At 41.0% G+C, this 23,526-nt stretch overlaps 1 protein-coding gene across 33 annotated transcripts in view; it reads left to right on the top strand.

Moving 5' to 3' along the window:
• NAV3 (neuron navigator 3) overlaps positions 1–23,526 on the top strand; it is a 602,126-nt gene that overhangs the window by 558,683 nt on the left and 19,917 nt on the right. For 20 of the 33 annotated variants that reach the window (XM_084957747.1, XM_084957752.1, XM_084957749.1 and 17 more), the window contains 9 exons: positions 1,881–2,002; positions 5,684–5,704; positions 6,386–6,558; positions 8,147–8,300; positions 9,787–9,961; positions 15,320–15,417; positions 17,892–17,987; positions 18,240–18,408; positions 19,690–19,925. In XM_084957747.1, coding sequence (XP_084813873.1) covers positions 1,881–2,002; positions 5,684–5,704; positions 6,386–6,558; positions 8,147–8,300; positions 9,787–9,961; positions 15,320–15,417; positions 17,892–17,987; positions 18,240–18,408; positions 19,690–19,925 — 1,244 coding nt within the window. The remainder of the gene's footprint in view (positions 1–1,880; positions 2,003–5,683; positions 5,705–6,385; positions 6,559–8,146; positions 8,301–9,786; positions 9,962–15,319; positions 15,418–17,891; positions 17,988–18,239; positions 18,409–19,689; positions 19,926–23,526) is intronic. The other 13 variants (XM_084957743.1, XM_084957757.1, XM_084957742.1 and 10 more) reach the window with 1 other exon arrangement.

Here is a 23,526-nt window from a genome sequence, read left to right as displayed (position 1 = left end):
ACTATGTTTCATTATGTCTCTACCATTCTGGAGTACTCAAATGCTTCTTTCATATGGCCATTGTTAATTATGGCCTTCAATCTAGCTTTATCATTATTGAATAATAATTTAGGTTTGTAAAAAAAAAAGAAATTTAATGCATTTAAATTTATTTGTTTATTTAATAAGCACCTATGCATATTCTTTTATTGCTTATTCATATAATTTCCATACTTGTTGACTATGGGATACTATACTCCTTTATTACTGTATCAAAACAACACACACAAATGCCTCGATTTAGGTTTTGGCATCTTAAATATTTTTGGCATACAAAACTTTAAATGTTCTCCTCACATAAAAAATACTTTTAAACCAAACTCTAGAGAGTCTTAAAAACAGCTCTTGTTTTCTCTACTGTGGCATTTTTCAGCATTATTATTCTCTTAGTGGAACAAAGTATTTATTATATATGTATGCATATGAGTTCAAGGATAGAGACATATATTTGTAAATTACTCACCCACACTTATTGTAATTTCTGAAAGTAACCACTTACAATTCCATTGCCATTAGTCATTTTACCGTTAAATTAGTCAACTAGAAAGGTTGATTATATATTATTACTTCTCTGGGAACTTTTTGAAAGCTACATTGTAATTTCTGACATCTTCTAACTTCCACTGACTTTTTTTGCTTGGCTGCTCTACATTGATAGCTATTAAATATAGCAATAGAAATGGCCTAAAAGTATATTTGACCTTAAACACAATTTTATAAATTATTAGTGTCTCTGCTGACACCTAAGATCAGTTCACTCTAAGTAAAAATAATTTCCATTGTAATAACTATAAATAAATCTTATATGCTGATTGTACAGAGTAAGTGAATATCTTTAACCAGTGATTTAATATCAGATGGTATCCTCCTCAAAATATCTTGTTAACTGGAGAACCACTACCTGCGTTTTAGAAGTATAGAGAGGTGGCAGCTAATGCAGTAGACATTAGGATCTGAATAGGTCTCACATTGACTCCACTATTTTCCAACTTTGTGACTACAGGGTAATTATATTTAGTGGTTTCACTTAGTGGTCATCATTCCAGTGGTTTGCTTTAATAATAAAATTCGATACTCCCAGAGCAGAATAGGCACATAGTAAGAGCTAGCTTTATTACTACCCCTGTTATTATTGTTACTGTTATTACTGTTCTGTCATGAACAGAGGTTAGGGGTATGGTGGAAGAATTGCACTGCCTTAAATATGATTTCTGTTAAATTCACAAAATGCATTCTACCCAGATTCTCTCCTGAGGATCTTTGCCGCATTGGCTCTTTGACCTTGATCGAGGTACTTAACTTCTTTACACTTGACTTGCCCCGTCTGTGAGATGAGGTGCTTCGATTGCTTGCAAGGTTTGTTTTGGCTCTAACATAGTATGAGTCTATGAAATGGAAAGTTAATATATTTGGCTTCAGTAACTTTATTCAAATGACAAATATTAAAAAGCCACAATTCTCATGCTATTATAAATTTCCATTTACTTCATGGAACAAATCATTTGGAATAAATCATTTTGGATGTGCTGTTTGAGCCAGTTATTCAGTTAAAAATCTCTAGCATAGCATTTCATTTGGGGACAAAACTCAGAATTCATTAAATCACCAGTGTTACAGACTTAATTTGAGATTCCCATTGAATCTTAAGACAGATGTCCCAGTTAATCAAAGCAAGTATGGTTGTATTTATTAAGTTTATAAAACAAAAGCTGCATAGAAATGACCTATACAAAGCCATGTTGCCTTTTATTGGAGGACTTCCTCTCAGCAAGCCTCAAAGTCTTGTTTGTTCAGATTGAAAAGTCTTGATAACACATGTGATCATCTCTATCTGTTGCTAGACCTCCGCATCAGAAGACAGCATTCTTCAGAAAGCGTTTCTAGTATCAACAGTGCCACGAGCCATTCCAGTATTGGCAGTGGTAATGATGCTGACTCCAAGAAGAAGAAAAAGAAAAACTGGGTAAGCCACTATCATTCATCTCTTTCAGAAGCTTACTATTGCACAGTGAGTCAGGCTTTTTCCTTCTGAGCTTTAGGGACTCTCAGCCATTTATAGAGCATCTCAGCAAAGTGACTGACACCTCAAATGCTACACTCAACACCAAAATTAGGGGAGCATGGTGCTGAAGAGCATACATTTTGGAGTTGGGACTAACTGAACTTGGGTTTCAATCCCAGCTCTGATGCTACTATTTGGATTGTAGGAAAGTTACTTCCCCCTTTGGGGAACCTAAATTTTCTCATCTTTAAAAATTGGATAATTAATATTGACTTTACAGAGATATCATGAGGAAAAATAGAATAGTATCTGTAAATAAATGGCTCAGAGCAGGGGTCTGTTGAGGAGTTGGGAGATGAAGAAGAAAAGGATGATGGTGGTGGTGATGGTGGTGGTGATGATGGTGATATTGGTGGTGGTGGTGGTAGTTGTGGTGATGGTGGTGGTTGTGGTGGTGGTGGTGGTGGTGGTGATGGTGGTGGTGGTGGTGATGGTGGTAGTTGTGGTGGTGATGGTGGTGGTGATGGTGATATTGGTGATGGTGATATTGGTGGTGATAGTGGTGGTGATGATGGTGGTGGTGGTGATGGTGGTAGTTGTGATGGTGCTGGTGGTGGTGGTGGTGGTGGTGGTGGTGATGGTGGTGGTGGTGGTGGTGGTGATGGTGGTGGTGGTGGTGGTGGTGGTGGTGGTGATGGTGGTGGTGGTGGTGATGGTGGTAGTTGTGGTGGTGATGGTGGTGGTGATGGTGATATTGGTGATGGTGATATTGGTGGTGATGGTGGTGGTGATGGTGGTGGTGGTGATGGTGGTGGTGGTGGTGATGGTGCTGGTGGTGGTGGTGGTGGTGGTGGTGGTGATGGTGGTGGTGGTGATGGTGGTAGTTGTGGTGGTGATGGTGGTGGTGATGGTGATATTGGTGATGGTGATATTGGTGGTGATAGTGGTGGTGATGATGGTGGTGGTGGTGGTGGTGGTGATGGTGGTGGTGGTGATGGTGGTGGTGGTGGTGGTGGTGGTGATGGTGGTGGTGGTGATGGTGGTAGTTGTGGTGGTGATGGTGGTGGTGGTGGTGATATTGGTGATGGTGATATTGGTGGTGATGGTGGTGGTGATGGTGGTGGTGGTGATGGTGATGGTGGTGGTTGTGGTGGTGGTGGTGGTGGTGGTGATGGTGGTGGTGGTGATGGTGGTAGTTGTGGTGGTGATGGTGGTGGTGATGGTGATATTGGTGATGGTGATATTGGTGGTGATAGTGGTGGTGATGATGGTGGTGGTGGTGATGGTGGTAGTTGTGATGGTGCTGGTGGTGGTGATGGTGATGGTGGTGGTGGTGGTGGTGGTGGTGGTGGTGATGGTGGTGGTGGTGGTGGTGATGATGGTGGTGGTGGTGATGGTGGTAGTTGTGGTGGTGATGGTGGTGGTGGTGGTGATATTGGTGATGGTGATATTGGTGGTGATGGTGGTGGTGATGGTGGTGGTGGTGATGGTGATGGTGGTGGTTGTGGTGGTGGTGGTGGTGGTGGTGATGGTGGTGGTGGTGATGGTGGTAGTTGTGGTGGTGATGGTGGTGGTGATGGTGATATTGGTGATGGTGATATTGGTGGTGATAGTGGTGGTGATGATGGTGGTGGTGGTGATGGTGGTAGTTGTGATGGTGCTGGTGGTGGTGATGGTGATGGTGGTGGTGGTGGTGGTGGTGGTGGTGGTGGTGATGGTGGTGGTGGTGGTGGTGGTGGTGATGGTGGTGGTGGTGGTGATGATGGTGGTGGTGGTGATGGTGGTAGTTGTGGTGGTGATGGTGGTGGTGGTGGTGATATTGGTGATGGTGATATTGGTGGTGATGGTGGTGGTGATGGTGGTGGTGGTGATGGTGATGGTGGTGGTTGTGGTGGTGGTGGTGGTGGTGGTGATGGTGGTGGTGGTGATGGTGGTAGTTGTGGTGGTGATGGTGGTGGTGATGGTGATATTGGTGATGGTGATATTGGTGGTGATAGTGGTGGTGATGATGGTGGTGGTGGTGATGGTGGTAGTTGTGATGGTGCTGGTGGTGGTGATGGTGATGGTGGTGGTGGTGGTGGTGGTGGTGGTGGTGATGGTGGTGGTGGTGGTGGTGGTGGTGGTGGTGGTGATGGTGGTGGTGGTGATGGTGGTAGTGGTGGTGGTGATGGTGGTGGTGGTGGTGATATTGGTGATGGTGATATTGGTGGTGATGGTGGTGGTGATGGTGGTGGTGGTGATGGTGGTGGTGGTGGTGATGGTGGTGGTTGTGGTGGTGGTGGTGGTGGTGGTGATGGTGGTGGTGGTGATGGTGGTAGTTGTGGTGGTGATGGTGGTGGTGATGGTGATATTGGTGATGGTGATATTGGTGGTGATAGTGGTGGTGATGATGGTGGTGGTGGTGATGGTGGTAGTTGTGATGGTGCTGGTGGTGGTGATGGTGGTGGTGGTGATGGTGGTGGTGGTGGTGATGGTGCTGGTGGTGGTGGTGGTGGTGGTGGTGGTGATGGTGGTGGTGGTGATGGTGGTAGTTGTGGTGGTGATGGTGGTGGTGATGGTGATATTGGTGATGGTGATATTGGTGGTGATAGTGGTGGTGATGATGGTGGTGGTGGTGATGGTGGTAGTTGTGATGGTGCTGGTGGTGGTGATGGTGATGGTGGTGGTGGTGGTGGTGGTGGTGGTGGTGATGGTGGTGGTGGTGGTGGTGGTGATGGTGATGGTGGTGGTGGTGGTGGTGGTGGTGATGATGGTGGTGGTGGTGATGGTGGTAGTTGTGGTGGTGATGGTGGTGGTGGTGGTGATATTGGTGATGGTGATATTGGTGGTGATGGTGGTGGTGATGGTGGTGGTGGTGATGGTGGTGGTGGTGGTGATGGTGGTGGTTGTGGTGGTGGTGGTGGTGGTGGTGATGGTGGTGGTGGTGATGGTGGTAGTTGTGGTGGTGATGGTGGTGGTGATGGTGATATTGGTGATGGTGATATTGGTGGTGATAGTGGTGGTGATGATGGTGGTGGTGGTGATGGTGGTAGTTGTGATGGTGCTGGTGGTGGTGATGGTGGTGGTGGTGGTGGTGGTGGTGGTGGTGATGGTGGTGGTGGTGGTGGTGGTGGTGGTGGTGGTGATGGTGGTGGTGGAGGTGAAGATGCTGATGGAGGAAGAGGAGAAAGAGAATTGGTAAAAGAGAAAGAAGAGACCTTGAAAGCCTTTCCACCCCTTGCATCCACAGGGCTTATGATGTGAATAAAGTGTCACAAATAAACTATTTATTTTTATCAAAAGAACAGTAGAAATATACACATGTACTTTAGTAGAACTAGCCCTTTGCTAGAGATAATAATTTATGATGTTAAGTAATGGCTGAAAAGCTGAGGGGAAGAGGCTATCACTGCAAAATGTTTAAAAACATGAAGTAAAGGATTTCTTTTAATGCCATGGAAGAAAAGTAGATTTCAATAAGTACACCTCTTGATGAAATCTGCAATAGAACCAGCAGAGGCTTTTACTGGAGTGCCTTCTATAAATAATGAAAGAAATATCTTTTTTGTTTTAAAACAATGTTTATGCAGGTAGTATTTTAAAATACTGATCAGCCTTCATTCCCTTGATTTGTAATTCCACACTCTTTCATGTTTCTGCAAGGTGAACTCTAGAGGAAGTGAGGTGAATATAAACCCTGGACAATTTGGCATGCATCTCTAAAAATACCCACCCTTGGCATGAATGCTATTCATTTTGGCAGGAGGCTTTTATATCTTTTAAAAACAGATTACCTTGTATGTCTTTTCTTTGTGTCTTTTCATTTTAATTTCAAATTTTCAAGAGAAGAAAAACTACTTGGGGAATGGTGTGCTATAGGGATTCCAATTCTGGTTTCGCATCGTCTGGGAACTGCAAATTTGAATAGAAAAATCACAATTAATGAAGTGTTAGGTGAATTTGACTTCCTTTTGCTTTTTAAGTTTATACTGTCAGCAGGCCCTGACTTGATTGTAGCGCTAAAGTGGCCATTTAAAACAAATTGCCTTGAAGAGAGGAACATTTGGCATGGCGATCCCTTCAAGGTACTTCGTTTTAAATGCGTGCTCTGACAGCCATGCCCTTGACCCTGCACTGTTTCAAAGCCTTCCATGTTTGCGCTGCGCTGGATTAATACAAGAATCAAACAGAAACCCCCAAACACGGTATCATTTGTTTTAGAGATACCGTGCTGCAACTGTTAATACTCTGCTTATACGTACTGACCCCAGGCAGTGGCTAGGATGGCATCTGCAAACTAACGGCCCAAAGCAAAACTCCCCCACTGTGAATAGACTGGAAAGGTAATCGCTGTGCTTCTTGCAGCTGAGAAGCTCATTCAAACAAGCCTTTGGGAAGAAGAAGTCCACCAAGCCTCCCTCCTCTCATTCGGACATTGAAGAGCTCACGGACTCATCCCTTCCAGCATCCCCCAAGCTACCCCACGGTGCGGGTGACTGTGGCTCAGCCTCCATGAAGCCCTCGCAGTCTGCCTCTGCGTAAGTCCCCCCTTCTCTGGGATGCTGAGGTCTGTGTTAAAAACAGCTTCAGTCCAAGCCTGGATCTGTGTTCTAAATGGAGTCAGGAATCGGTCATTTCACAACTGCAGCAGCCTCTCTACATCAGTCGTTGTCGGGTCTGCGTGAATCCGAAGGAAGCAAACAGCATCTGTTGCTGTTTTGTTTTCCATCCATTAGAGCCTGAGTGTTTCCGGATCTTGTTCTCCACTTTTCTGAGTTATGATTCTCACTGCTTTTCACTTGCATTTGTCTGTGTATCTGTCTAACTGTGCATTAAATGCAGGTCACCCCTTGTCTGGCCACCAAAGAAACGGCAAAATGGCCCTGTGATCTACAAGCATAGATCCCGGTAAAATGGAGTGTGATGCATGAAAACTGCAGAGGTCCTGGTTGTAACCTAAGCAGTGTTTGCTCTTGCTTTTCCTAAAATCACTCGCATGCATTTCAACAATGACTGCTTCCTCCCTCCTTCTGTTCTGGAAGTAAAACTTGAGTTCCTTGAGCCAAACTGCAATCCGTTTCTCTTCAATTGATACGTCAAAGAAAAATAGCGAAACGCTTTTTATAGTACCCCGCTAGATGAGGTGACAAGACAGAATAAAGTACTTAGAATGTAAGCACGTGCTCTGATGATTATCTTTGTTCTGTATACTATTTGAATCAGATTTCCTTGTGTGCCCATGACAGTGGTGAGTCTCAAACTGTCATAGGAAACAGGGCCACTGGTCAGACCATTTAAGACCCTCGTACATCATATAAAATTTCCGGATGTATAGGAAGGACATGGCACTCTCAGTTTGTGACCAGCCACTGAGTCCTCACATTTTAACTGGAAAAGATGTTCATTAATAGAAAACCAATGCTTTCGACATAGTTCCTGCAAAGCTGTCTACAAAACAGCAAAAAACGCAACAGTAAGGACTTAATGTATATGACCTTCAAACAGCCCCCAGCTAGCGATGCAGCTTCAATGCTGATTTCCTAGATCAGCTGAGCCTACCAGGAGGATTATGTACCACTCATCCGTTATTCAGATGTCCCAAGCGCATCTCCCTGATTTATTTTCTACAACATTTAAGTTAAATGTTCATGATAACCTGAAGAGAGTGTTGTGGCAAATAAGGCTATTCTTGGCAAAATTTTTACAAGAAATCAACATTTTAAGGACATCATAACTTGCTAAAATTCAAATGTTCCAAATAGAGTTTTAAGTTCCTGGAAAAAAAAAGGTAGAATGAGACATGGTAATGCTATGACTCTTCAGCCCCATAAATATCAGCAACATGGGAATTTGGAGGCTCGCTTTGTATATAGTAAAGATAGATTTAAACTTTAAACTTCAGAAAATGAGAAGGAAAGATTGAAGGAAAGAGACAGCTACTATTTTCCATTTTGAACCTGCGACTATATGACTGTTTGTAGAACTTTCTCCTTTTCTCTAGGTTTTGCCAGCAGCAAATAATCTCTGTACCTGCTGGATAAGATTGTGGTTCAGTTTTTAAAAGAAGCATTGCTTTTCCTAACCCTCTGGCTTCCCCCACCACTGAGTTTATGCCTGTTTCTTCAGGATCTGCGAATGCACAGAGGCAGAGGCAGAGATAATTCTGCAGCTGAAGAGCGAGCTCAGAGAGAAGGAATTAAAATTAACGGATATTCGGCTGGAGGCCCTCAGTTCTGCTCATCATCTCGATCAGATCCGGGAAGCCATGAACCGGATGCAGGTCAGTCCGAAAGCACCTTCAGGGAAAAAAAGCAGAGCTTGGAAATGCTGCTTGTTGTCCTCTCCTAGTTAATATAAAAACAGATCTCACCTTCAAATTCTTTTTGGAGATGTCCTCTGTTTATTTAGTCTCCGCAACTCCTTTCTCAATAGCCGATGGAGAATTTTGTCACGTCCAGGTTTGCAAGTGGGAGCGCCCACCGGCCGGTTGCACGCGAGGACCATTGAAAACACTTGTGCTACTGATTGGACTCACTGAGAATTAAATTTTTCGAGAAACTCCTACAACCCTTGCTGCTCCACGCTTCCATGATTGACGCTTCCTTTGCATTAACTTTTTCCTATTCTTTTGAAATCTGACCTTCAAACACCTTTACCCATTTTCTGTTGAAAAACAAACGTAATGAGGAAACTACAGAAACACAACACATGCTTTCTAAATATGAAAGTAAAAGTGCTGCAGAATGCCATCTGTGAAAGTAAAGCTTTTGTATTTTTTGGACGCATCGGAAGGCTAAATTCAGAACCAGTCTGTGCTCAGACAAAGTTTTCATTTTATCGTCGTAAACCGGTAGTCACTTGGTACCACAGATGATTGAAACAGGAATAGCTCATGGCCCAGCAGATTCATCTGCCCCTGTGTATTTTCATCAAAAGGCTTTTGTTGTTTTTATGCGCTTAGGGCCCCCTTTTGAAGGAACAAAAACTTTTTCAGACATCAACTCGAACTCGGAAATAGTCATTTTAAATCACCTTATTTTTATTACCTTTGGTTTCCTCTGGTTTTCAACTCTCTGAATTCAGGCGATTCCAAGCAGCATTATTTTCTGTTTAACAGTATTTTATTTTTTATTTTTTTAAAATATTATATTGACGTATATTTGATTTACAATGTGTTAGTTTCAAGTGTACAGCAAAGTGATTCAGTTACATATGTATACACATGTATATACAGGGATATTATATATAAATATATACACACACATACACACATACATACAGGGATACATATGTACTTCTTCAGATTCTTTTCTATTGTAGATTATTACGAAATATTGAGTTCCCTATGCTATACAGTAGATCCTTGGTGACTACCTATATATGGCAATATGTATGTTTAGCAGTACTTTTAAAATGAGAAATGGTATGAATTCTTCAATTACGTTATTCTTTATTGAAATGAGACCCCATCCTGGGAAGCTCCTCAAATATATGATAGAGTTCAAAAAATTATAAAAAATTCTTATGGTTAGTATGTCAACACTTGTGAATACCCGATGGGTGCGGGTGAGAGACAGAGAGAGGAATTACTTTTCCTTCTTTGAAAAACCATGAAAATCCTGTTTTCGCTGTTTATATTTGCTTATTTAATATAGCAGCATGTGCTTTACTTAGTAGACAAGCCAGTTAACTCCGTTAAAAGGATCAGTACCCTTTTCTCAGCCAAGCCAGCTCCATGCTTTTTGCGCTTTCCGTCTTCCCAACAGAACGAGATTGAAATACTGAAGGCGGAAAACGACCGGTTGAAGGCGGAGACCGGCAACGCGGCGAAGCCTGCTCGGCCCGCATCGGAGTCCTCCAGCAGCACCTGCTCCTCGTCTTCGCGCCAGTCCCTGGGGCTTTCTCTGAACAATCTGAACATCGCGGAGTCTGTTACCTCAGGTGATCATGCGCACACACCTGCTTGCCTCAAAGCGTGCTTATGGCTTCGGACGCAGGGAGACCTCCGATGTCCACACCCAGCCCTCACCCCATGCCCTCTTCAGAGTGTCAGCCCCCATTGCGGCTCAGCAGAAACGGACCCGACTAGTTCAATCCCTGGCCTTGCTCGGTGGGTTAAAGGGTGCAGCGTTGCTGTGAGCCGTGGTGTGGGTGGCAGCCGCAGCTCCGATCCCACGTTGCTATGGCTGTGGCTTCGGCCAGCACCTGTAGCTCCAATTAGACCACGAGCCTGGGAACTTCCGTGGGCCTCGGGTGCAGCCTCAAAAAAAAGAGACAAAACGTCAACCCCCCAGTTCTCAGAAAGAGTCCTGTTGTCCTCTTGTAAATGCATTCTACTTCCTTATCATTTTAAAAGAGCATTCTGTGTGGAAGAGCAAGACTTAAGAGATAAGGATTTCATATCATTTAAAAACAAGTACTTCTGTTTGAGAAGTACTTCCTCCCTGATTACAGAGGATGAAGAAGCAATACTCTCAGGGATGATCCTTAATACTCCTGAGCAGAGTACTCAGAGCCACAGGCAGCTGTGTAGTGTATTGAGTGTAAGAAGCCCATTTTCAAGTGTATCAGGACCTAGTCCTAAATTTGACTAGATGGTCCTGCATGATGTTGCCCAGGAAGAACATAATGCTGCTCCATCATCCAGCTCTGTTACATTTTCAACAAACAGAAAGAACACACTGGATGCTTTTATCGTGTCCAGGAGGGCTAACGATGGAACAGGGTACAGTTTGATTCAACTGCAAACAGAATCATAGGACATAATGTTGCCTTCATAGCTGAGGAAGTATTCAGTTGTAAAATATAACTGCTCCTATGGCATCAAACCATTTTACGTATTTAAGACTTAGTTGAGGAAAGATTTACATGAGGCTCTGCGGTAATTGCAAAGCCCAGCCACTAGATGACGCTTGGAAATCAAGAATATACACGTTCCTGGGCAATTTTTAGATTCCATTATCCAACTGAGAAAACTTCACAGCTTGCATTACATTACACTGAAATATAGAAAAAGAAGGTGAAGATGAAAACAAAGAAGACAAACAGCTCCAACAAGCTGATACTGATATTTTAATAAGTTATATCTCTTGTTTCTAAATGGTCAGAATTTTTTAAATGCTACTCATTATATCTGCCCTTCATGGTGTAAAATGAATGGCCCAAATGCATGCTTGCTTTCTTCTTATAAAAGTCAACTGGAAACCAAAAGGCAAGTGGGAATTCCCTGCAGTTCATGACAACAGTGTTTATATCATTTGATGGAGATTAGGGAAGAGAAATGAATTCTGAGAATAAACATCAAGTGAAAGAAATATTGGTAGCTAGGAAAAAGCAGACATTTCATATTTAAATGAACTTATAAATCATTAGATAAAATAAAACTATCGCTATTGAAATATGGTAATAATTATGTGAACTATCTTTAAAGTATTATCAACCACACTCTCCAAAAGGTGGTTAAAAAAAGAACAAAAACTTTAAATGTGTAGCATCTGAAAGTCCTGAGCAAGATCCTATATGTTGGCCTGCGGGCGATGAACCTGGCAGAGGTGAAGTGGGATCTCTGCCGAAAGGCAGTCCGTTCCTGCCTGCATCCACTTCCACGGAAAGCAAAGGGCTGTACCTTATAGGAAGGCGTAACGGCAGGGTTTCACTGCCTGTTGCATGATTTTGTCTTAGCCTCTGGAAATATGATAAAGCTTGAAGGAGGCAAAGTTAGTATTGAAGGTAATTTAGGAAGAACAATCATGTAAAAATGAGGCTAAGATTCATGTCTGGGAAGACTGGGACTCATAAACATAAAATCAAAGAAGGTAAATTTATAATTTCTGATGGCCGTGATTCAGAATTTGGACCAGTTTGGTGGGGGGAGGATTCGTTTTTTTTTTTTGTTTTTGTTTTTTTTTTTGTCTTTTTGCTATTTCTTTTGGGCCGCTCCCGCGGCATATGGAGGTTCCCAGGCTAGGGGTCCAATCGGAGCTGTAGCCACTAGCCTACGCCAGAGCCACCGCGGGATCCGAGCCTCGTCTGCAACCTACACCACAGCTCACGTTAACCCACGGAGCAAGGGCAGGGACCGAACCCGCAACCTCATGGTTCCTAGTCGGATTCGTTAACCACTGCGCCACGACGGGAACTCCCGTTTTTTAACAGTGTTGTATAATAACCCATTTCGTCATTTACTTTTAGTCCGATGTTATTTTTTATTTTTCAAACATGATACTTGCGTGTGAACTAACAAAAATTTAAAATCACTTGACTAGGGTATTGCTTTGATAGTCTTCACTCTTGTTTAGCGGGTTCATAATTGGAAATTAAAAAATGCCCTTATGCTGCTTAACAGAAAAGCTTTCTAGAGTTCATGATTAATCTAAAAAAAAAAAAAAAGAGAGAGAAGAAGTAGGCGGAGAACTGACACATCTCCAGTTCCTGAAATAGTCATAGAGTATGTTCATACATCCAAAAAAGACAGAAGTTCAAAAAACATTTAGTTTTTGGTCAGAATTTCACTTGATTGTAACCAGAATGGTAAGTCTTTTTATTCTTTTTTTCAAAATGTTCATAGAACTTCTTTTTTTTTTTTTTTTTTTTGTATTTTTGCCTTTCTAGGGCTGCTCCCGTGGCATATGGAGGTTCCCAGGCTAGGGGTCAAATCGGAGCTGTAGCCACCAGTCTACACCACAGCCACAGCAACGCGGGATCTGAGCCACGTCTGCGACCTACACCACAGCTCATGGCAACGCCGGATCGTTAACCCACTGAGCAAGGGCAGGGACCGAACCCACAACCTCATGGTTCCTAGTCGGATTCGTTAACCACTGCGCCACGATGGGAACTCCTTTTTTTTATTTTCTAATTAAAAACCGAAACAAAACAAAACCCACAGCAACGATTATCTCAGATTGGCTGTTACTTGTTTTTACAAAGAATTGCTTCTTTATCCCATCAGTGGACGTAAAACCTGAGGGGCAATTGGATCCAGAATGAGTCATGATGTGCTCACTGTCAACAGAAGGACTTAGAATAAACACACAGAGAAAAGGAATAATGGTTAGAATAGCTAAACTTACTAAACACTAAGAGCTTTGAAAGCATTGTCTGTTATCCTCTCCAAAACCCTGTGAAGCAGGTAGTTTTGTGCCTCATTTTACATGTGAGCAAAGGAAGACTTAGGAAGGTGACCATAGTAACAATATGATAATAATAAGGTCATGCATCCAGTGTGAGGGACGGAGCCAATATGTGAACCCAGGTCTGGATGACCTCAGTGTCTGACCTCTTCATTACTATGTTCATTTTGCCTTAAGTAGCCGCCTATGTGAGAGTCAGAGATGGACATTCATTCATTGATTGGTAAATATTTACCTCACTGATGTCAGAAGATATTCCATATTTTAAGCCTCGTCTGTAAGCGTAAGCATGACATAAAATGAATTACATGTTTTCTAGGGCAAACTTGAGCAGAAAAGCGGATCAAAAGTCAGATTGCACTCTTGCCCTGGACTACTAAAAGTCACATGATCTGGCCCTAACCCACTTCAAAATCACGCTCGCCTTGGTCTTGGTACTTCTAACACCCAACCGTTCGTCTGGTTCCTGAACGCTCGTACTTCTTTCATCAAGGCTTTTGCATTTGTTCTTGTTGACCGAACCTCTTTTCCTGGGTCTTCACTTGGATAACACTTGCAAACCTTTTGGTGTATTTCCAAGTACCACCTCCTCAAGGAAGCCTTCCAGGATGACCTGTGTGTCTAGAGCAGACTCCCTTAATTTACTCTGTTTCACTGTCCCGCCCTGTTCCTTCTTTCTTTTCTTGCACTGAAAACATTCTGAGATGATCTTATGTGTCCTCCTAACGAGCAGGGGACTCATCTTCTTTCTCATCATAGTGTTCATTCCCAGTGCCCAGCACAGTTCTTGATTTCTTTGATGCTTAATAAACTACTATTTAAAATAAATACTTTTGAATATTCATGAGTAGTTATGAATGATCGAGCAAAGTCCTAAAGAGGTAATTAACCATGAACTGTAAGATATTTAGATGTGAATGACAACCCACTCAAACTTTTGAGAAAAGGAACAAGAAGAGAATTAAAATGACCCTTCAGGAGTTTTGAGTTAGACTGACAAAAAGGTGACAAAGTGTGAAGATGTTACTCTAGTAAGATAAATAAATTCCAGTAAGGGAGATTGTCTTTGACAGTTTAAAGAATTCTGGTGAAAATCTCTCTACTCCTGAAACTTTAAAATGTGTTCTTTCATCATTATTTTTTTCACTCCATCTTTTGCAAAACTGCATATTCCTAATTGTTAATATAATAGGACTATTTTATTTTCAGAAGCCATTTGATCTGTAATGGTACAGTCACAGCTTTTGACTCTCTAAATTTACAGTTTGAGCAGTTGTATTCTCTGGTCACCAGGCTCATGTGCGATTCTACACGTAACTAAGTTTCCTTGGTCCACAGAACACTAGTTTTATATTAAGCATGGCTCTAAATAGCATCATTGTCAAAGAAAAACATTATATGTGGAATAGTTTGCTTTAATAATTCTCCATACTGGACATTAGTCTCATATAATATATTTTGAAAATTAATCTTTAATCACATTTAAAGATTGGTAGTTTAAAGGCTAGCTGGCTTTATTGTGCTTCTGTAACTCTTAGTTGATTATTAGAAATGTTATTTTGATTTTGAAACTATAAGCATAAAGGGGGTAGGAAAGTGATAATTAATATACTTCTGCAGGAAAGTATAATGCTATGGTTGAAATTCATAACATGACCTAAAATTATAGATATAAGGTAAGTAGTAATATAGCTGGGTAGGTGCCAAATGCTTGTGAATAATTTCAGTTGACAGTCAATCTCAGTACCTTTGCATTCATAATTACATGGGTATTGAGCTTGGTTATTTTCAGTTGGTTGGAAAAATCAGATTGCTTTTCAGTTTGTCAGTTATAATGGTATCTGAATATTACTCAGGTATGACTCAGACCTGTGTGTAATAGAAAAAGGAACTTCCTCATCTAAATGCAATGGCTCAACACTTGGGTGAAGATCTTTGGAAGCAGAAATAGATTCTTAGGTGGAAACTTTGACCCAATAACAGTCACTCATCCTCATGAGAGCTGAGATTTTTCAAACCGGCTGGGCTAGAATGGGCAGCAGAAGAGCTCGATATTCCCGTTGAAAGATGAAAGATTATGAGGAGGAAACGATGACAGTGAACAACTCTGAGCTAATGTGACTCTTTTGTGTATGTGTTTCTGTGTGTTTCTTTGAAAATTTGGTAGATATTTTGCTAGATGATGCTGGTGATGCAACTGGACATAAAGATGGCCGCAGTGTGAAAATTATAGTCTCCATAAGCAAGGGCTATGGCCGAGCAAAGGTATGTCTTTAATTTTATGTTCTTTGTTACTAAGAGATGAGAATGAACATGAATCAAATGTATTTAAAAGTGAATATTTGTCCTGATAAATATTTTATCAGCAGTGTTTGTCTTGACATTGGCTTAATATCTTATCCAAGCCTGAAAGTTGGGGACTCAGCAGAAATGACATCATCCTAAAGGCGGAAATGCATCTCAGGATGCCACGTTCGTTCATTGAAAACAATATTAATTGTCAGCCACCCTCATTTCCAAAACCTAAAGCACACTGCTTTCTTTGATAGAAACACTACATCTTGTCTAACTTATTCTTTTGATGCTACTTGAAGAATACAGGTAGTGTTTATATGTTCTAATGTGTTGCTAGAGCTGTCAGTATATATACAAAGAGGAGACTATTGGCTCTATGGCCATTCTAGACACTGGAAAGATATATTTTATTGAATTCAGAATGACAAGTTCCATTGATGTGTGTGTCATTTTTAAGTAAGGTCTTAGCTAATAAGGCAAGTATTCTAATTTTTCTGGAATCAAATATTTCCTTCAAATTGAGAATACCATTCTGACTCTAGCCTTTTCTTAAAACTAAAAATATTATTTCAAGTTAAATTTGTATTTTGAGTGGCCAAAAATACAAATTTGTTAGTATCTAAAATTTATCCAACAGAAAAATACAAAATTCTACAGAATTTTTAAATAATTGTATTTCAGTTGCAAAAGTAAGCTAGCAATTGTGAATGTTTACAGTGAATGTATATTCCAAGAATTCCAGTGCCATAAAATTTCTGCTTGAGCCGCAGATCTGTGCCTGAATTTCCCAAGTGGGTGTTTATGCAAAAGACTTTAATAGTCTCAGCAAAGCTAAACTATCTCTAATTTAAAAGCAGCTGCTTAAAAGCACTGTATGCATGTTCATTTTGACTCGGATACAACAACACTGGAAAACAAGTTTCCTTTTTCAAAATCATTCTGAAAGGATATTTTTGAACATTGGAAAGTAGTAATCTTGATCTTCGCGGGTTATCAAAACAAAATGCTGCGGACAAGTTGGAAATTTACTTCTTCAAGTTTTAAGTCCAAGATCAAGGTGCTTGCTGATTGGTTCCTGGCGAGGGCTCTCCCCTTGGATGATAGATGGCCACTTTCTTGCTATGTCCTCCCATGGGAGAGAGGGAGGTTTCTCTCCTACTTCCTCTACTTGGAAGGTCTCCAATCCCATGATGAGAGACCGACTCTCATGGCCAGATCTAACTGTTGTTACCTCCTACTGGCTCCATTTCCAAACACCATCACTTTGGGGGTTATGGCTTCAATATATGAATTTTGACGGAGAGGGGCACAAACGCTCAGTCGATATCTGAAGTTAAAAAGTAACAATAGTTTTGCTGTGAATTTCCCAACTTTTCTGTAACAAATATAGGCTTCTAATCAGGCTATATCTAAATAATTGTGGTATTCATTTACCCTGACAGAGTTAAATGTTATAGATGAAGAAATTGAGGCTCTAAGCCAGCTAAAAGACTTACCTGAATGTCACATTTCTTAATTACGTGGTAGCTGTTGTATGTTTTAGAATCCATTTCTTCTAACACCTGAGTCATTTATCTTTCTACCACCTCTCAAGAGTATGCAAGTTGGTGGCTAGAACAGGATTGAAATGTATCAACTATCTAACTGTATCTTATGGTATCATGATCACTACCTCATGTAACCATTCCCGTCCACATTAAAAAAAAAGGCTTCATTTAGACTAGAAGTCTGGAATTATTTACTTTTCTAATATGTATAGAAATTCCTCTCAATCCCATTTTATAATAAAAAAAGATCCATTGTGGACCATTATTTGCATTGTAAAGGAATTCTTTGCTTGGCAAAATGAGTCCTGTAGGATTCCCTGGTAAGTTCTTTTAAATACTGAATTTTCTGCTGAATTCAAAATGAGACCTGTTCTATAAATATGTGAATGCCACACCAGCATGGCTAACTTGGTGTTTAAAGCTGGATTGGATTTTAGAGAGAATTTAAATAAGTAAATACAAACTCAGTTGTGGACTTAACTAAGATCAGATCACAAAAATAGTGGTTCTAGGACTCATGGAATAGTTCTGTTCCATCTCTATCGTCATTTCCCTCCTACCAAGAAGACTGTCCTCTCCTGGCCCTTTCCCGTCTACTGAACAGGTCATGCATCAGTTTTTCTTGACCATACCACTCAGTCTAACCTCCTTCCCTCTCTTTTTTTTTTTTTTTTTTTTTTTTTTTTTTTTTGTCTATTGCTGTTACTTTATTTGGTTACTTTGTTTATTGGGCTACTTGGCATTTTATGTAATCCACTGTGTGTGTCTGATAAAACCCATAGGCTTAATAAATATTTAGTGTTAATCACAACTACGTGACTATGTTTTAGGAGAAGATATAGTATTAAAACAAGCCATACAGTGGGTTTTATCTTGTTTTCTTTTGCTCTTACTTAGGATCAGAAGGCTCAGGCATATTTGATAGGATCCATTGGTGTTAGTGGAAAAACCAAGTGGGATGTCTTAGATAGTGTGATTAGACGTCTCTTTAAGGTAAGTTGTGTAAAATATCTTGATATTAATTTTCGGGATGCTTCCTTTTTAGCTTTCATAGCTTAGACATTTCTGCTTTTACACTCCTCCATTTCAAATATTAAGGAAAGCTTTCTCTATGCTCTTTGATATTAATAGTTCCATGTCTAAAATTCTTGACAGCTAGCTTCACATACCCATGAGTTTTGTATTTGCTGTAGAGGAGGTGGACTCTTCTGTTTTGACTTTACTTTTTTGTGTCTACTATTTTAGGAGTATGTGTTCCGAATTGACACATCCTCTAGCCTTGGTCTGAGCTCTGACTGCATTGCCAGCTACTGTATAGGAGATTTAATTAGATCTCATAGCCTAGAAGTGCCTGAACTGCTGCCTTGTGGATACCTTGTTGGCGATAATAACATCATCACTGTGAATCTGAAAGGTAAAAGATACAAATGAAAAGATAAACACAGTTGTGTTTTTTTAACCAGTATTTCTTTTATTTGCTTTTTTGAAGTTTCCCTTCTAATTTTCATATTTGAAAACTGTGTAACCACTTTAATAGTCTTGGTATGAAACAAACCGTCTTTATGTTTAAAAACACTAAGAGACTGCTAAAAACACAAAAACCCAAGTCAATGAAATTCTTTGAGTTTTGAGATGTTACTTTGAAGATTCTTAAAGACTGTGATTTAGTGAATTGCAAATTTCTGGGTTTTCTCCGTGATCATCTTTCATTTAGGGAAAATTCAAAAAGTTTATTGCATATTCCAAGGTAATATATTCATCACTATATCTTTAACTTTAAAATAAGTATACCCAATAAATACTCACTGAGGACAGAGAATGGAAGTTAAGAATCAGGGATGAGGGTGTTCTCGTGGCACAGCAGGTTAAGGATCCAGTCTTGTTGCAGTGGCTTAGGTCACTCCTGTGGCATGGGTCTAATCCCTGGCCAGGGAACTTCCACATGCCTCAGTGCAGCCAAAAAGAAAAAAAAAAAAAAAAAAAGCATAATTAGGAATGAGAAATTCTCTTTGCTTTGGATCATGTGATTAATTCTAGGCAAATGGAATACCTAAAGTATACTTGTCTCTGTAATTCTTTGTTCATATATGTTAAAGAGTCAGAACACATCTATATAAACTATGGATTAATAGAGGGAATTGTCAATATTTGACTTTATGATTAAGGTAATTGGGTTATTAAAAGGAGACACTGTTTCTCTCCTTCATAATTCCTTTCCAAATATCACAATTTATATTCTTCAAAAGCTTAAGTGGTGGTACAGCTGGGATGTATAATGAGAGGTAGAAGGAAATAAAGAAAAAGAAAAAATACACATTTATACCTTTTATTTTAATCTTTACATTTCCTCTTAACAAAACTACCACCTTTAAAAGGAAGAAGATTTTGTGAGAGAATTCACAGTAATGCTTCCATTTCTCTCTGGAACATACGTGGGAAGCAGGATGTCGATAGAGTAAGGTAGCTGAGGCAAAAGGAAATGGCTCGCCTAATTTGGGTGTTTGCTCTGCCTTTTTACTGGTATTTTCTGTCCTAAAATAGCAGCACATATTTGTGGGACAGAAATATCAAGGAAGTATTTTGCAAGGACTGCATTCCTACAGCTAACAAAGCTGATTGCCAGTTGACACTCTATTTTAAGTTCTAGCTTATATAGAACAATAAAGCATGCTCTTCCCTTTGTTTCTTCCTCCAGGGGTAGAAGAAAACAGTTTGGACAGTTTTGTTTTTGATACACTGATTCCTAAACCAATTACCCAAAGGTACTTTAACTTGTTGATGGAGCATCACAGAATTATACTCTCAGGACCTAGTGGTACCGGAAAGACCTATTTAGCAAACAAACTTGCTGAATATGTAATAACCAAATCTGGGAGGAAAAAAACAGAGGATGCGATTGCCACTTTTAATGTGGACCCCAAGTCTAGTAAGGTAAGTTACAGACTCCTAAGATAATTGCTGCTCTGTCTCAGTAAGTGTCTTAAACAACCAGGTTTTAACATTAGATGAGACTTCCATACTATTTGTGGAAACATCCACCTCTTTGACCTAAACTAGCATCTTTAGTGAATGACTAAACCCTCTTTCAGGAACTTGAACAAGACTGCTCAGTAATACTGAGTTATCCAGTTAATTCACAAGCATTGGGAGTATAATGAAGAAAATGACAAAATCTTTATTGTCTGATTTCTCTACACATCCGTTTAGGAAGGGTGAAAGCAGAAAGAGATTCACGCAAATATTACAGAAACAAGAGGCCAGAATAACTCTTCCCGGAGGTATCAGAGCTCGGTAACAGTCAGTGCTTGCTCTGGGTCATAGTCGACAAGTAGGAACTAACGGGAGTGTTACAGCGGCGGGTGGAATTAACATAGCCCAGGCAGAAGTTCTGGGAGCAGCCGCTTGTTTACGTCATGTTTCTAGGGGATTTCTGCTTAGGAACCTTAGGAAATTGAACAATATTCCATTTCACCATCAGCTAAGCTCTAATGTTCCCTAGTAACCACTCTGAACACTCCCAGCCCTTAAACAGGCACAAGGGGCTGTAACGTCCAGCCAGTACTGTCATATATTCCGAGAGAAATAAAGAATCCGAACAAGGAAATAGGTGCTGCCTAACATGTTCTCAACGCTGGGCTATTTTTGGCCAATAAATGTTCATTACATTCTCAGTCGGGACAATCTAAGCTTTTCTTAGGAAACTGCATCTGTTATAAGCAATACCTTGAAGGTGTCCAGATAATACTGGGTCATGTTATTTTTCTGGTTATATGATGGAAGCCAACACAATCCCGAAGAAACCTCTGGCCTGCAGATTTTTAGAAAAGGAACACGATTCCCTCAAGCGACCGAAACCCAGTGGATTCTTGAGATGGACAAGACATTTAGTGAAGAAGAAATTCCTAAAGACACAGTTCATTGCGTCTCTGTCACCGACCAGCTGTGGGACCTCGGGTGGATTGTTCAGTCTCCTTGTGCCTTAGTTTTCCCAGATGTAAAAATGGGGAAAATGATAGGGCTAAGTGTGTGTGTGTGTGTGTGTGTGTGTGTGTGTGTGTGTGTGAGAGAGAGAGAGAGAGAGAGACAGACAGACAGACCCAGAGCAGGAAGGAGGGACGAAACTGGGCACATTCAGGGTGGTGTGGCTGTAGACAGCAGGAAGGCCACCCACCCGCATCACACACATAGACCTTTGTTCAGAATTGTCTAATGTGTGGAGTTCCCATCATGGCTCACTGGTAACAAACCCGACTAGGATCCATGAGGACATGGATTCGATCCCTGGCCCCACTCCCTGGGTTAAGGATCTGGCGTTGCTGTGAGCTGTGGTGTAGGCTGGCAGCTGTGGCTCCAGTTCGACCCCTAGCCTGGGAACTTGCATATGCCACGAGTGTGGCCCTAAAAAAGCAAAAAAAAAAAAAAAAATTGTCTAATATGTATTTTTCAAGGAGAATGAAGGTGAATGTAAAGCATGATGAGATCTCTTAAAGTTACATAGATACAGCATATGCACTCCAAATATTCTCTTGAAACTCTGCTCTATTCAGATTATGGTTGAACTACCCATTCTTATTTCAAGGAGAGAGAGACACAGCATTTGAAGCAAAGTATTGAACACTCTCGAAGTGGAAGTGGGAAGAGCACAGGTGTTTGTTTGCTTCAGCCTGAGTGTTGAATGCCTCAAGTGGCTCCTGGGGCTCCCCATATCTTTCAAAGCTCTTAACGTATTTTGTTGTCCTTTCAGATAAAATGATGAAAGATTTGACGTCTCTTAGTTACCCTCGGTGTTCTCTCTGGTTTTTCCTTAATGTTGATATGATGGGACTCTTTAGAAGTTACTTCATTTCTGAAAAAAAGAAAACAAGTGATTGGAAAATAGGAGGAGAATAGATTTATTAGAGGAAACAGGAATTTTTATGAAGTTGGAGAATCACTTAAATTCAAGTTGTGGAGCAAATAGATTGATTTGGGCTTCGTCATGATGTAATTTGACATAAAGTTGGTTAACTTGCATCACTTAGAAAATGCTTCTCATCCCCAAGTCCACGGTTATGTATAAGTTCTTTTTATTTCAGTTAAAACAGGTGTAGTGCTGGAAGATATTCTTAATTGACAGTTGTGTGTCCTTCAACGTTGGATCAGCGATGCCCAGCGCTCTTATTATCTGCTTTCCCTGAGTAAAATCGCTTGTGCCGTTATGAGGGCAGCTTCGTTTTTGGTTATTTTTAGCTTTTGGTTATTACAAAGTAATGAAAAGTAAAGCCTGCCAAGAGCCTTTGGACAGAATGACTGGTGCTAGGAAACAGTTGTGGGAAGAAGTCGGTGGACGGACCACGTGGCCTTCACCACAGAGAAGCATGAGATGCAACCAGCAGAGGTTTCTTGCTTCTTCATGTGTGTAGGACGTGATGAGCTGTCGGAAATGTTGAATCCTGGGCCACGGCCAGAGGGCACGGGCCAATTCTCGCCAAGTGGTCAGAGGATCCATACTGTTTGTTTTCGGGCAGTGGGGTGGCAAGGGAGAGAGGTGTAGAGACATGGGGAGGCCGGGCTGGGGAAGGGAGAGCGGCTCCGTCGGCTTTGCCGAAGTGTGAATGAGGGATGCCGTAGACTCTCTCCCTGAGAAATGGAGCTGTGTAAGCGCTGACATGCTTTATGCTGTGCCTTCGAGAGCGCTCATGGGACAAAGCCACAAAAAAATGAACCGTGAACCATCCAGCGACAAACAAATCTTTTCATGGTGTTGGTCCCTCCGCATTTTACATTCTGTGCCTCTTCCCACTCCTCAAGCCCTCTCCCAAGCTGCCAGCTGGAATACTTTGATTGAGAGCAGGACACAGAAACAATTATACTTTGTGACATTTGATATAGCGGGCCCTGAAGGCTAGAGATGGATTTAGTAAAGAATATGAGGCCAGCTGAAGCCCCTTGGAACGTTAGGTGGGAAAAGATCAGAAAACTGGACTTGGCAGATTCTTTTTGAGTGTGTCTGGAGTCAAAACCAGAGAACACGGTGATCAACAGTTCTTATATAACGGCTGTGTTCTGAGTATAGTTTCAAAATACGGAGTTCATCTCATTATCAGTGTCCATCTGGTGGATATTCTTGTTTGCTTCTGCCTGATTAGATCTGGGACATGAAACTTCTAATGCTAATTCATCAATATTTCAATCCAAGATCTTACCCCAATTAAGATAGAGGGGCGACCATGAAGAGATTTCAAAGGGTTCTGAGAAATCTCCCAAGTTATAGGACTGCATGTTTGTGTGTGTGCCTCTTTCTACTTGCAGCTGGCCCCTAGCTTCCATTAGATCCCCAAAGGGATTTACTGCCCTTCTCAAGATGAGAGAGAACCACAGTAGAATCTAATGGCGTCCCTATGTTTCCAAAGCTAGCCTAGTGATTTCTTTTTTTTTTTTTTAATACTCAACCTAGAGCTTATTTTTTTTTTCCATTATAGTTGGTCTATAGTGTTCTGTCAACTTTCTACTGCACAGCAAAGTGACCCAGTCATGCATATATATATATACA

This window comes from Sus scrofa, chromosome 5 (genome assembly GCF_054392235.1).
Source record: "Sus scrofa isolate SSC_HxYL_T2T_F1_AM1 chromosome 5, Sscrofa_HxYL_maternal_Yorkshire_Landrace_v2.0, whole genome shotgun sequence".
Classification (NCBI taxonomy): Eukaryota; Metazoa; Chordata; class Mammalia; order Artiodactyla; family Suidae; genus Sus; species Sus scrofa.
The sequence above is the reverse complement of the archived record's forward strand: the minus strand, read 5'-3'. Positions and strand labels throughout refer to the sequence as shown.